We start from the raw sequence: 15598 nt of genomic DNA on the forward strand, positions 1-15598 counted from the left end.
TGACTCCTCCCGATGAGAGACCTGCAGGTGTGGAAACAATCGCCTGTGATTTACTGAGGTAGACTGCGATGAGGCCCATCTGGTCCTGATGGATTATTGTCATACTAACTATATTGAGTCTACTTGCCAATATTTTAGTGCGAATTTTAGCATCAGTTTGGATAAAAGGTATGGGCTTATAGGAAAAATGGGTCCTTCCAAGGCTTAGGCAAAACAATTATGAGCGCCTCAGACATAGAGCCAGGAAAGGAGCCTCCTTCATACAAGCTGCTAAACAACTCCAACAGTCGAGGCACAAAGAACAAGGCTTGTTTTTTTTATACAACTCCATAGGGATGCCATCAAGAACAGAAACCTTGCCTTTTCGGGAAGGAGCAAATTGCTGCATTAACCCCCTTCCAACGTCAGTGGGGAATCTAGAAAGAACATAGCATCCAGAGAAAGAGAGGGGATGGGGAGGGGATCTAAATATGACTCTGAAGATGCCTGACTATAGTCAACCAGGACCTATACAGATTTTTCTAAACTACAGAAATATGTTAGCTATCTCAGGGGGTCAGGGATGTAGAACCACCATCAGCCATAGTAATAGCAGCCACAATTGCCAAAGGCCGCTCAGCCCGAATCAGGTGGGCAAGGTAACTTCCTGCCGTATCGGCAAAAGGATAATTGAAGTGGAATGTAAATAAAAGTCTACGGGCAGCTCTACCTATAAGATGATCCATCCATGCTTTTTGAGAATCTTACCAGGCACACCTAAATGACTAAATAATTCAAACAGACCACCTTCAGAGCTTTACAGGAAGTCTCCATTTCCAATTTCTTACACCTAAAGAAACTTTTAAGCTCAGCTACCCGTCGCTTTAAAGTGCCTCTCAAACTCTCCTTGAAGGCATCCCGCACAATAGACTGAGGGTTCGTATCCACATTGGTAGAGAAGAATCCCTCCACAGTGACTCCAACTCCAACCCAGCCCCCATTTGCAGCAACCAGGAGGGGTGAAGTTTCCAAATGGTATGAATATGAATAGATAAATATCTAAAGCAGTTGGAGAATGGTCAGTTATGCCTCTTGATTTATACATTACATCATCACATACCCAGGCAGCAAGGTATGAGAGACCAGGGCCAGGTCAATCCTCAAGAACAAATTATATGTATGAGAAAAGCAAGAATATTGGTTAGCCACCAATGCCGCAAACTAACCCCCCTTCTTCCTGCAAGGTTGCACCATGTGTCTCATGCCACCTATCTAAAATAGGATCCAAAACACTATATTAAAGTCTCCCAGACACAACAACGGTGTGCTAGGTAACAGTGGCGCAATAGCGACCACCCCGACAATCCCCCCTTTGTCCAGAACAAAACATACTGACTTTTTAATAAGTTTAGATTGTCTCTGAAGCTGCATACACATGTAAAGATTTTCTGTCCCAACCATCCAACTAGTTGATTGGTTGGAATTAAAATCTGGTAACGCATGGGAGTAAATGAGTGAATGAAAATGATCAGCAATTTGCTTATAAATGCCAGAAAATAGATGAAAATGGTCGTTCAGACATGTTTGAACAAATTGTTTAGATGAAACATTTAACAAACAAGTTTTTGTCCATTTTCCGGCATTTGGGAGCAAATTGCAGATTGTCATTTGCTTTCATACCTTACCAGATTTTCATTCCAACCAATCAACTAGTTGGATTGGCATACAATTTCGGACCCATATTGTGTAACTTGAACAGTGGTGTCTAGGCAGCCAGCACTGTGATCGTGTAATCTCTAAGGGCAAAGGGGCCCGTCCACGGGTCCCTTGGGTCAATCCGGGCCCTAGGCAAGCACCTAGGATGCCTAGCGGGAAATTCGGCCCTGCACACTAAGCCACTAGATATAGGGCCAGATTTAGTGTTGTAGGCAAACACGATGGTCAGGGCAGGTGTAAGGTTTCCCGGTGCCCTAGGCAGAACTTCAGCCTATTCCCCCCACCCCACAAAATCTGCGTTGTGTGTCAGTAAGTGTAATGGCGCTGTAGACAGTATAATATATACGGTCTACAGCGCCATTACACTTAGTGACATACATACACAAAATATACAGTGCTTGTTAATATATATTATATAAAATATTACATACTTACTATATTCCACTCCAGGCAGCTCTCGTTCCTACCCAGGCTGCCTCCATTCCCTTCAAGCAAAGAGGGAAGTACAGAGGCAGAGCTGTACACACTCTATACAAACACATGATGTACTCATACACTGTACTAACATTAGACAGAACCTATATAACACGTATATCATGCTGCTATCTGCAACATATAGTCATCGTATACAATAATCATACAATAGCTAGGTCATAGTGATTAACCCTGCCAGCGCTGCCCAGTGACTGGAATACTGAGACGGGACCCCAGGTCGAGGAGCGCTGCCCATTGGTGTACATGGAGAATCAGACATACCAGCAATGAGAGGTACTTGAATAAAGGTGTTACTGTATAGAGATGTGTTAGGTGGTGACCCATGTTGTTATAGTACTGTGCTGAAATCACTCAGTATGCCGGGGCAAACGCGGGATTTTTATATATATATATATATATATATACATAAACACACACACACACGTGTCACGCATACACACACTTACCATGCAGCAGCTGCGGGTTGGAGACGGGACCAGGCGCCAGGTCAATAAGCCCCGCCCTTGCGGGTCAATTGAGAGGGGGCGGAGCCAAATGATGCAATTCTGATTATATTGCATCATATTGGCTCTGCCTCCTCCCCAGTGACCCGTGAATCGCAGCAATTTGACGCGAGGGGTGGGACTTAATAACATGGTGGTGCTTGCTCTCCCCTCTGTCAGGGGGGGTTTCTGGGTACTCAGAAACCCCCACTGTGTGCGCTACTGGTATACAATAGTGTACAATTGTCTGTTAGTGCCTTCATGCAGTCAGTATGTGACCTGGTGTATGATTATCAGCTGGGGACCCGGCCAGTGTCTGTCTGCAGCAGTTCTGTGACCTCCCCTCTCTGATGGCTGAGCATGATGGGATCAGGGAGATCCATGCATACTGGCTCCACACATCCAATACCAGCAGCCGCCTCACTGCTATCAGACTCGGGAGGATTAAGTGTTAAATAAAAAAAAAAAACTCAGGAGGAGGGGTGGTGGGGAAGAAAATAAAGGAAATGGACAGAAGCCAACCAAAAGAGTAATAATAGCAGCAGAGGGACCCTCCTCCTCTGATCACCCCGGCTTGTCAGATGCCCTGCTCACTAGGGTGGGCGATTGATTAATTGGCTTGAGCGCTGCAGGTGGAATGTGACGTCAGCACTGACACAGTATGCAGCGTGACTGAACACGCCGGACACAGGGCGGGCCACGAACGCTGTGGCTGCTGCGGGCCGGGGAGACCGTGTGCAGCAGTGCCACTGCACACTGTCACTGACAGAGCAGCAGCCGCAGCTGGCTTTTCAAGTGCCACAGCCGCCGCGCGGACTTCACACTTGTTCATCAGTAGGACACTGTCTCTGCCTGTCATTATGGGCGTCGAGCGGCGACCTCCAGTGGCCGGTGCACATAGGCAGCTGCCTAATGGTTTGCGTAGAATACTGATTGCAGGATCTGTACTCTGCATGTGCAGATTTCCCTCTGCAAGATCGCATGCAGTTCCCCACAAGGTACCAAGATATACCGAATTAAAGGTGCCAATGAATTGATTCTAGGAAATCAATTCTAGGAAAGGCTTATAACATAATCATGCACAACTTGTTTCAGGTCCATGGACCAATGCTTCAGCTATTATAAGCTTTTACAAAAACTTTATTTATGTGCATATAAATTTTTCTGCATGTAAAATTTACAATGTTTTGCTTTTGTGTTACATTTACTATTTACAATTGTTGGCGGCTTTGAACGCTGCATTTACAATGCAATAGCAGCAAATGAAAAACAAGCCTGATATAGCATTTGGTACTTTTGCTGGTAATTTATTTTATTTATTTATTACCAGTTATTTATATAGTGCACACATATTCCACAGCGCTTAATAGAGAATATTTGTCCATTCACATCAGTTCCTGCCCCAGTGGAGCTTACAATCTATGGCCCTCATTCAGAGCCGTACGCTCTGAGCAGAGCGCACGCTCTGAATGAGGGCCAGGCTCCATTTTCATGGAGCGTCCTCCTGGACGCTCGTATAGCTGTGGGTCACCACCCACAGGCTATACGAGCGTGCATTTTGATGGCCGCGATGGTCGTGACCATCGCGACCATCGAAATTGCGAGCCGGAGCCTGCGGTTGAGGTTTTCAACCGCAAACTCCGGAGTGATTTTGGCTCTATCAGAGCCAAAATCACTCCCACTGACATCACTAGTGATGTCAGTGGGCCGGCTTCTGACGGGAGGCGTTCCCGTGGGAACGCCCCCGTCAGGGAGGCACGCCCACCAAAGGGGGCGTGCTGTCAATCAACATTGACAGCACGCCCCCTTTGATCGGACACAACGAGCGAAGGAAAGTCCTTCGCTCGTCGTGTCTGGCGCATGCGCACGACGGAGCTCCCTCCGTCGTGCGCATGCTCAGTGCAGACCATCGACCCACTTGCGAGCGGACAGCCGCTCGCGAGTGGGTCTGAATCAGGCCCAATGTTCCCTATCACAATCACATGCACATACACACTAGGGCAGTGGTTTCCCAAACTTTTTAAGTCACAGCACCCTAGAGAATCAGCATTGTTTTCATGGCACCCCTAAGCCAAAAGTTTGTTATTGAGGAATTCAGAAAAAAATGTAGTAAAGATAAGTAAATTGTGCTGACCTGTCATCCTTAGGCTCAGTTATGTGGTGGTGGACAGGTTTGCACTTCTGTTTGTTCACATATTTACATTACATTGACCATAAATAATTTGATTTGATGCTGGACCACCAACTTGAGGCACCCCTGCAAGTGTCCCGAGGCACCCCAGGGGGCCACGGCACACAATTTAGGAACCACTGCACTACGGTTATATTTTGTTGGGAGTCAATCAACCTACCAGTAGATTTTTGGAGTGTGGGAGGAAACCGGAGTACCCGGAGGATACCCACACAATCACAGGGAGAATAAACAAACAGGGCCGTGGTGAGAATCAAACCCACGACCTCAGTGCTGTGAGGCAGTAATGCTAACCATTATGTGAGGATACCAGGTTCATGTGTGTGTCATCTTCGCCCTATCGCCTTCTCCACCTTGCACAATACCCTGGTAACTTTACGAGTCTCTTTTGATCGAGACACAATAGAAAAGGTACAATGTTACCTTTATTTTACACACACACTATAATCATATAAAAACAGCACTGCAAACTATACACACTATATACATAATTGCCAGTAGTATTAGCTAAACTTTGAGGATACCATGCTGTAACTAAAACAGAGGCCCCTTAGTATTAGAAATGGGAAGAGTTACTGCAACACGCTTACCCTCCTGGGCTGGGCAACGCTACGCCTGAGATAGGCTGTCGTGTGCCTCCATGGTTCTCCGGGAAATGGCTTGTCAGTCTCCGGCCTGATAGTCCTCTGCCCACAAAGAGCAGGGTGCACTGACCAGTCACCTGGCTCCAGCCAGCACACCTGGGACAGCTCCGGAGCGAGCATATATACGTGTTAGCTGTGTATCTTTCGCCGGACCTTCTCCCTGCAGAGCAAGGTCCGTGGAGGACAGATGGGCTGGATCTCCCGACTCCTGGGCCCAGCTCTGCCTAGGTCCTGCCACTCAGGCTAGGAACTCCACCACTCCGAACTATGATCTCCCCTAAAAAACCCTCAGTTTGCTATTGCTCGTAATAATCAGCAGCTTAAAAACCCATTGTTTACTAACTATACACCTATACTTTGGGGTAAAAATGAGAGCTGGCGACATAAACATTTTTCTGCACTAGAGCAAGAACGTTCGTTTAATTCATATTTTATTTTCAAATATTTTCACACCTTTGGGGTAATAAGTTATCATTTACAGACAGCATAGTCTACTAGGTAAACATTTAAAGATGTTAGAAACCACTTGATAAACTTTTGAGCCAGAAAAGAATATTTGATAAACTTGATAACATTTTATATTTATAAGGTACTATGATAAATAAACAAAGCTCCGAGTATTATATTACAGGTACTTGATTAACCTTCTCAGTCATTCAATCAGCTTTCAATTACACACATCAGCAGTACCTTGGATGCCAAATCCCCCTTCCTTCTGCAGCTGCGGACTATTGCCGCAATGCCAAAGGGTGAGTATCTCCCAAACATTAATGGTTCTGCTAGTTGAGGGGATAGGATTTCTGAGGGAAGATATTGGTGTAGGTCTTTCTTCTGAGTCATTCTACATTTCTAATTTATCAGAATTTGAAGGATGAATCTAAACTAAACTAATGAGTTTTATTTGGCAAACGGTTTGTTATTCATGTTTTTTGGTCTCTGGATGTAACTGATCTGAGAAAAAACATCCAAATTTAAATTAGTATATAATATATTTTAAAACAAGTTGTAACAGTATATTCGGTTATACTATATCCTCATATTAACTGACCTCTCATTAGTTAATATCTACTCACAATACAGCCAGTACCATTGCTAAAGTCTACTGGTCCTCAGGATAAAATATGGCCAGAGGCCCAGAAATCTACCCATCATTAAGAAAATGTACTACACCAGGCATCACATATACCTACCTGGTCCTAAATTATTCCACCTACAGGGCCTGTTATTTTGGTGACTATCTGAAACCTGCATGCGGTCTGTTATTCTGTTCTGCCCTATGCTTGCCCTCTCTGGTAACTCCTCATGCTATTTACCAGTCCCCTCTTTTTTATGCCTGGTATCTACCTCCCCGTTTTCTATCTTCCATGTCTGGTTCAAAGGCCACTTCTTTCTTGCTTGTAGCCATGTAAGCACAAACACAGCTTATTTAGCAATTCAAATCTAATGGGACGCCTGTTCAGGCATCACGCAGTACTAATGATTTATAAAGCTTCTTACAATTGCTAAAAAAATGCTAAGACTGTGCTGGTGTTTTCTTGGTTGTGAAGAGAGCAAGCAACCCTGACTTCATGTAGCTTATAAGGGTTGCAGCTAGAACATTGTATATAAAGGGCAGCTTGTGAATCAGGGAGTGAATATAATTGACATGTTCGCAAGATACTTTTGTTTGTATCAAAAAACAGAGATGAAAGATGAAATTTAAAATAGCATATAATTACTAACATTCAATGCTGTAAAGCACATACAGCCATGGCCAAATGTTTCGAGAATGACACAGGTATTGGTTTTCACAAAGTTTGCTTCTTCAGTGTTTTTAGACCTTTTTGTCAGATGTTACTATGGTATAGTGAAGTAAAATTACAGGCATTTCATAAGTGTCAAAGGCTTTTATTGACAATTACATTACGTCTATGCAAAGATGTTGACCCTTCTTTTTCTAGACCTCTGCAATTCTCCCTGGCATGCTGTCAATCAACTTCTGGGCCACATACTGACTGATGGCCGCCCATTCTTGCCTAATCAATGCTTGGAGATTGTCAGAATTTGTGGGGTTTTATTTGTCCACCCGCCTCTTGAGGATTGCCCACAAGTTCTCAATGGGATTAGGGTCTGGGGAGTTTCCTGGCCATGAATCCAAAATTTTGATGTTTTGTTCCCCGAGCCACTTACTGTAGTTATCACTTTTGCCTTATGGCAAGGTGCTCCATCATGCTGGAAAAGGCATTGTTACTCACCAAACTGTTCTTGGATGGTTGGGAGAAGTTTCTCTTGGAGGATGTTTTCTTACCATTCTTTATTCATGGCTGTGTTCTTTGGCTAAATTGTGAGCGAGTACACTCCCTTGGCTGAGAAGCAACCACACACATGAATGGTCTCAGGATGCTTTACTGTTGGCATGACACAGGACTGATGGTAGCGCTCACCTTTCCTTCTCCGTACAAGTGTTTTTCCAGATTCCCCAAACAATCTGAAAGGGGATTCATCAGAGAAAATAACTTTACCCCAGTCCTCAGCAGTCCAATCTCTGTACCTTTTGAAGAAAATCAGTCTGTCCCTGATGTTTTTCCTGTAGAGAAGTGGCTTCTTTGCTGCCCTTCTTGACAACAGGCCATCCTCCAAACGTCTTCGTCCTGTGTCATGCCAACAGTAAAGCATCCTGAGACCAGTCATGTGTGAGGTTGCTTCTCAGCCATGGGAGTGGGCTCACTCACAATTGACACTTATAAAATGCTTGTAATTTTACTTCGGTATACCATAGTAACATCTGACAAAAAGGTCTAAAAACACTGAGCAGCAAACTTTGTGAAAACCAATACTTGTGTCATTCTCAAAAGTTTTGGCCATGGCTGTAGATCACAGAAATATATAAAATTCAGCACATTTGCGTCATGTTCCTCTGTCTACAATGTAATGACTGGCACACATTGGGCCTCATTCAGAGGCGGTCGGAGGATGCAAGCGGTCGCTCAGAAACCAGCCGCCCGCCTCTGTTTCGGTTGTTAGGCTGTGGGTTTACACCCACAGCTCTAACGACCGCTAGGGTGATCGCGACCATCGGGGCTTACGACGAGACCCTAGGGTAGGGTCTCACTTGTCGTAAGCCCCGGAGAGCTTCTGGCTCTGTCAGAGCCGGAAGCTCTCCACTGACATCACTAGTGATGTCAGTGGGGCCTCTCCCATGGTAACGCCTCCGTTTGGGCTGCCATCCCCCCGGCCCGCCTTCCAAACGGGGCGAACTGTCAATCAACATCGACAGCTCGCCCCCTTTGGAAAGAGACCCGCTACGACCGGTGCTGTCAGTCGTAACGGGTCTCACGCATGCGTACGAAGGAGCCGGCTCCCTCGTGCGCATGCGCACTTGACAAATATCGAGGCGGCCGTGCTGTCGTAGACCATACGGCCGCCTCTGAATGAAGGCCATAATCCTCAAATGTTCACTGTATTTCTTTCCCCAACAGATTAGTATATACTAGTGCTGCATCTGGTATATATGCGATAGGTCTTATTCATAAAAATGTCCCGTTTGTAAATATTCAGAATCTCCAATATGTAGAGAGCTTATTATTCACAGATAAAAAGTTTTTTCTGCTGTAGCGCCTTATGTAGTATTTATAGAGTCTGATGTTCAAATAATACTTGCCACTGTAATATTCAGGGCTCTGTGCGGTAATTTTCCCTGGTGGCTGGAGTCTTCAAAGCAGTGGTATTAGGTGCAGGGAGCCTGCAGTCGGAATACTTGGCCAAATACGCTGAGGTCACAATGTAACGGTTCTACCCACTGCGTGGGGAGCCTGGGTCTCCGTATAGCCGTTTGTCCAGATAGCAGTGGGATATTCAATGCTCCGTGCAGTGATTTCCCTTGGTGGCTGCAGCTAGAACATGTTGTTATCGCTACAGCAAATGGCCCAGTTTCTATGGCTGGGATTTTAGTTTCAATGTAATACTAGGGAATCCCAGCTGTAACCGCCTTAGTTATGGAGGATATTATGGATATTACTTACTGAGGATATTATGTAGATAATGAGTCCATAATTCGAGTGTATTTGTCACACAGAGTTCTGCTAAATATGGTGAAACAACCAAACAGGGCAACAAAACGTTTCCATTGTGATAGCAGTCTAGTAAATGGCCGTTAATTTCCTCTACCAAGAAGTGTACCAAGAAGTGTAGGGCACCACAGTAGACACATTGAACGTCCATAGTACCCAAGAGAGTAGTATTGTGGCGAATGTCATGTCCAATGCAAGAGGCTCATCAGTTAATCTTATACATTAACATGTTTGAACTGCACGCTCTGAGTGACCTGTAAAAGTTTCACCACGTCAACGTCCTTGAGGCCGGCCTCTAGGTATGTTTGGTGTAAATAATGCGAGGTGAAGTGAATAATGAAATAACACAGCAGTCAGTGATGAGGTCCCCGCAAGACACGCTGATATATGTGGCTGCAAATAACTGTCCCAGTTTCCAGACTTCGCAGCAAGTCACATGTTCCAAGTCGTCCAGCAAGTGCACAGGGGGAGTTCACCAACTGTTGCATTTTCCAGAACACAATGGTGATGCATTGTAAATGACAAACAGACGTTTTGCCACATAACTCTGAAACGAAGCAACAACGCCAATACCTTAATTTGGCACATGATGTGCCCTGCTCAGACAACGGCATCATAGATATATTTCACTTATAAAAGTTGTCCATCTGCTATTAATATATAGATTAGCCATTATGGACTTCCCAAAAAGTCTTACCTCTCATCTAGCCACCTAGATTGTCAACCCCTACTTACAATGTTTTGCTTTCGTGTGATTTGAACTTCCCCCTACCTCTTGTTGGTGCATATACTGTATATATTATATCTTATGTATAATCTTACTAAATGTCTGTCTTTGGAATGCTCAGTAGATGTCTGAACTCTTGGGAACTGACATCACTGACACTAGTGTTAGGGGTCAGAGTTCATGCCAACTATCATTAATGTCGTTTTTACTTAGTGAAGGTATCTCTCGGATTTTCATCCAAACTTTCATTGTTCATTAGCACCAATCTACAAAGACAGTGGCAAGATGGGGAACATCCAGGAGGCATTATTATGAAATGCTTTGAGATAGTTATATACTGTATAGTTCTTCACATAACTAATTTATTATAATTTTCATTGCAGAAGAACAACGAGAAGATCCAGTGACTTTAGCTATAGCATTAAGAACAGCCCGCAAAGATCTCACAAATACGCAAGTTTTACTGAACAAAATGATGGCTGATTTTGGAGATGTTGTTCCCAGAAGAGACTTTGAGAACCAAGAGAAGAATCTTGCTGCATGCCAGCAAAAGGTAGATTCGTACCAAGATTTTTTACATATTAATATTGGATCAAACCATATGTGTAAATGGATACATGTGTGACAAGTGATTCTCTAGGAAGACGCTAGAGTGAAACAGTACTTGTATACTGATTCTTTACTCTCCTTGTAAGTCTGAAGAATCATGGTCAGAAGCTTTGTTTTAGTACATAAGGAAGTCACTGTATGTCTTAAAAATTATTCATTGGATCATTTTATCATTCTCTGAAAATTAAATTGACATGTAATCCAACGCACAATAACTTTTTCTCATTCAGCCCTGTTACTGCGCTGGCAGTTGCATGTATGTCTTTTTAATAACGTGGATACAATAGGTAGAGACGGTGCTGCCTTCCAGGTCACAATTACATGTTACTGCCAACAAATACATAGTAATCATTTTTATCCTTATTTCAATATGTCCAGAGACATAAAAATAAAAAAATGGGTTACAGGATGTATACTCTATAATGAGCTGATATAACCATGGGTGATGATGTGAGCCAGATTTATACAAAGCTTAGCAAACCTTTTTATGGGTTGAGAACATATACAGTATACGGGCCTCAAAGTCCCATCATATGCAAATCTGGATCTCTATTGTCACTTTATGGATTATCATATTATTGTTTGTTGAAAAATATATCTAATGTAACCAAAAAGGTATTTAATATTACTAATTATTTAAATTGCAGCTGTGAATGTATTATTTATTATGTGTGTGTATACAATACAGTGCTTGAGATCAGAAGTTGTTCAGCATAGTAAAAAACATACAATTTGCATAATTACTTCTGAAGGCTTGAATGTCTAATTAGTACAGTATTTATCTTTTTAATTTTTATGAATATTTAAAAATATTTATTCTAATATGATGTATTGCATCTTTTCAATTTAGAATATTGAATGTTATGGCAATATTCTAAGCAAATAAAATAAATGAAGGAAGAGTCATATTACCATCTATAGTATGTACTGTATAATTGTATTGCTGTAAGCTGGTTTGTAACACTTATATCTTTGTTCTATTGTGACAGGATGACTTTGTTAAAGGTAAGAATCTCTTTGTATAATGAAGGAGTCCAGGGAGACGCTTGTATGTAACCTTTAGCATTTAACTAGAAGCTTCTTCTTTCCTCCGGAGGTGTCTGTGTCTGTATTCGTTCCAGAAAGTTTCTGTTAATGTTTAATCTGAATGAGCTGAACTAAGTGTCAGGTATTCTGGAAAATACATTGGTTTGTCACGATGAGCATTTAGAGAAGTGTATTACTTTATTTTGTACTGTACATGCTATTCATTGATTTGTTGCACTGTTGTTGTGTAATATCATGTACTTAAGGGAACTTTAGCAGTAAGGATATTTCATGTGATCTGGTAAGTCCACCGTCCAATACTGTTTAACAACTTGACAATTTGGTCATGTCTAAATTCCCTTCACCGAGAGGACCCTGCCAGTGTCCAGCCTCATTCCCTGCCATCCAAGTGGGCACAGAGAGGGAATATAACCATGTGGCGAGCGTAGCGAGCCCGCAAGGGGACAACAAACTTGAGTAAGTGGGGACAAAGTACTTCTTTACCTGACTGTCATGGACAGGAACTGCACTTCCGCCCTCACTCACGTCGCTTCCAGGTCCCTAGCGCAAAGGGGAAATACAGCCAACCATGACAATTTAATTACATTGGGAAAAAAAAATAAAAAATGTTTTATTAATTACTGTTATTTTTGTTGCAGTTGACACTTTTGCAGAAGGACTTCTCCCAAATGCAGGCAGAGCACAAGTCACTTCTAGAGATAAACCAACAAGTTCTACAGCAGCGTGATTCTTTCTGCATGGAAGTGGATGAGATGCAGAGAAGTAGCACTCCTCGGCCAACATGGGAGAAATGTGCAGGTAATGACTGTACACCTTTACTGTAAGGAATCGGTATGTAATGCTGGTGGCTGAATAGCAGCCGGATGATATATCGATACTAAAAGACAGAAGGATCCAAATCCCGACTGAAAGCACACTAACCCTCCCCTCTCCCTACCCTAACCTCCCCGCCTAATGCCTTACCCTAACCTTCCCCCGTTAGTGTCTAGCCCCCCCTTCCCGCACCCTAAACCTAACCCTCCCGGGGGGGTGCCTAACCCTGACCCCCCCTTTCCCTACCCTAACCCTGTCGGGGGGGGGGGGTCCTAACCCTAAGTTCCCCCGGGGGTCCCTAAACCTGACCCCCCCCCCCGCGGCTAAAATCTAAAACACCTGGCTTACCTTTGTTTGGTATGCCGGGTGCCTGGATTTTGACGCCTATCTTTAGTCCCCTGTCGGGCTTGCAGCGTCGGGATATCAGCGGGTGGGATAGCGCCCGCCGGCAACCAGACTGCACCCCTTACTGTAATATGAATTGCCAATGCCAGTAAGGATGACAGATATAGATAACATTGTAATGATCTTTATAGGCCAGAATGTCTTAGGAAATTAAACATTTGACTATCTGGAGAAAATATTTCTGAATGGATAAGTTGCTAAGAAGAGAAGGTAACTGATACTTTGCATGCCCTCGTAAACTGGCACATTTCCAAAGTGGTAATCCTGCAGTGTAAATGCTCTAAAAAATGTCAAGCAAATGTGTTTACAAGAAACACATAGATTTGTTGGTTATCGTGGCAGCATCTACAGGATGCAAAGGTTTACATCACACCATGTGAGGAATTGGGTGTATGGTGGGTGCTCCTCATTAAGTATAGATTATGCTCATGAGTGCTTATAAGTATATGTAACTTGAAACAATTTTAGATTTTGTTTTGCAGGATGAGATCATGAGATAAAGTTGTGGAATCGTAACATTTATATGGACATTTGTGAATTCACCCTGCAAAATGGCTCAATTTTTCCACTACCTCATAGGTGCAGAAGATCGTGTTTCTTTCTATACGGTTAATGGGACATTTGTGGCACCTTCCACAGAAAAGTGTCATACTTAATATTAACAGCCCAACTGACCTTACTCTCATGAGTGGTTCTGTTAGTAACTGTCCTCAAAAGGTCAGATGCAAATTTCTTTTCTCTATGGCTTGTTGAAATGATTTAGGCAGACAAGTATAAACTCTTCAGTACATAACACTCCATTACTCAATGTTATATGCAATACTAGATATTTCCTTTTTGGTGAAAGCGGTTTGAGTGGTTCTTAGGCTGCAAGAGAGCGTTTGATTCTCATCCCTAGGAGTGCCTTTTCCACTGGTCCATATTAACTGCTAAGACTCCATTACTGTTGGTTTGTTTTACTACTTGATTCTTATTTTAAAAATAATTGATTTTGCTTAGCACTTACTTGGTGAGACTCAACTTGCTTTCTTGTTTGCAGATGTCATTCCTGGGGGCTTTCCACGGTGGTCACAGTTATCTCTGGGAAAGAGCAGCGATCAGCTGGTAGATGTGCTGTTGACAGAACTTGGGACAAAGATCCTTAAGGAAAAGGACGTCTTTCCTGGCATGGTATGAATTCATCAAATGTATAATAATGGTCATGTATGAGCTACCTGAAAAGTACCTGAATGTACCTGAAGGTAATTTCTGAATGCAATCAGATTGTTTAAATGCAGGTGCAGCCTGGCAGCACAAGAATTAACCTGTTTCTGGAGCCACCTTGATAATAATATAGGGCTTGTATGAGGAAATGTACCTGCTGTATATGACCCTGTCTCCAAAGCAATGCTGTGCAATTGTGTCCACTAGAGTTAAGGAGGCCACGTGAGGTAACAACATTCATCCTTTGGTTTTGGTTATTGTACCATGTAATTCCATCTTTTTCATTGTGCATTCTAACGGCTAATTAATTGCAAGAGAAGCTAGTTGGTCTGCAAGGACTGCAGAGTATTGCATATGACAGCTAGTGGTCTACTGCACACTGGCATATCTATAATGGGTGCACACGGGCTTCTGGGTCTAGTGAGGCCCACACAGCACACCCGGCATCTACAGTATGTATTCTATATACCTCTGCAGAGTCCTGCAGTGCAGTACAAAAATCACTTTAAATCATTTAGCAGTAGTGCCAGAGTGTACTCTACTGTGCCACCCGCGAGAGAGGAGGAGTTCTGAATGGTGACTGCACACGGGGGGGGGGCACTCCTCTCTTAGCCAGCCTCGCTGCTTCACATTGATTCTGATAGGACACAAGGAAGTATGAATTTCTAATAATCTATACACCCTAAAGTCGCTGTTTAGCGTTGCGTACGCATATGAAATAATCACTTTCCAGACTGAGTGTGGTTCCAAAGCACAAAAGTTATTATTCACATAAAAGCATATAGTTACACGCCTTGATCTATAATACAATTAGCGCAAAGGTTATACAAAGTACAAGGTATAGTCGATACATATGCAGACGCACCGGTCGCAGTTACAGTCATCAATCCAGAGGTCTGTGGTCATCCCAGATAATGGCTACTAACTGGGACCGGGACACAGGCTATATACCCTAACAGATCATGATAACAACATAATTCCATTGGTTCTTGGTCTTTGTAGTACACTGTAGTTCATAGGACAGTTCACTAGGGGTATATCCCAATTCTCCAGATTACATTGTCGTTCTTTAATTGATTTAAATTAGATAGAGACACTACATTACAGTGTATACATTCTAACCAATAATTTCCTATATTCCATAACCATCGAACGCAAGATGCAACTCCCTCGCTGATAGGTTCAGACATCTGGAAATAAACACTGTGTCAGTTTAGTACCAAACATGCCATGTCTAT

The 15598-nt window shown here is 43.1% G+C and overlaps 1 protein-coding gene across 3 annotated transcripts in view; it reads left to right on the forward strand.

Moving 5' to 3' along the window:
* Nucleotides 1-15598, forward strand: part of TSNAXIP1 (translin associated factor X interacting protein 1) — a 125474-nt gene that overhangs the window by 71783 nt on the left and 38093 nt on the right. For all 3 annotated transcript variants that reach the window (XM_088471837.1, XM_088471834.1, XM_088471836.1), the window contains 3 exons: nt 10667-10836; nt 12578-12737; nt 14197-14327. In XM_088471837.1, coding sequence (XP_088327963.1) covers nt 10667-10836; nt 12578-12737; nt 14197-14327 — 461 coding nt within the window. The remainder of the gene's footprint in view (nt 1-10666; nt 10837-12577; nt 12738-14196; nt 14328-15598) is intronic.

The sequence above is a fragment of the Taudactylus pleione genome, unplaced genomic scaffold (genome assembly GCF_031769625.1).
Source record: "Taudactylus pleione unplaced genomic scaffold, aTauple2 ptg000117l, whole genome shotgun sequence".
NCBI classification, from domain to species: domain Eukaryota; kingdom Metazoa; phylum Chordata; class Amphibia; order Anura; family Myobatrachidae; genus Taudactylus; species Taudactylus pleione.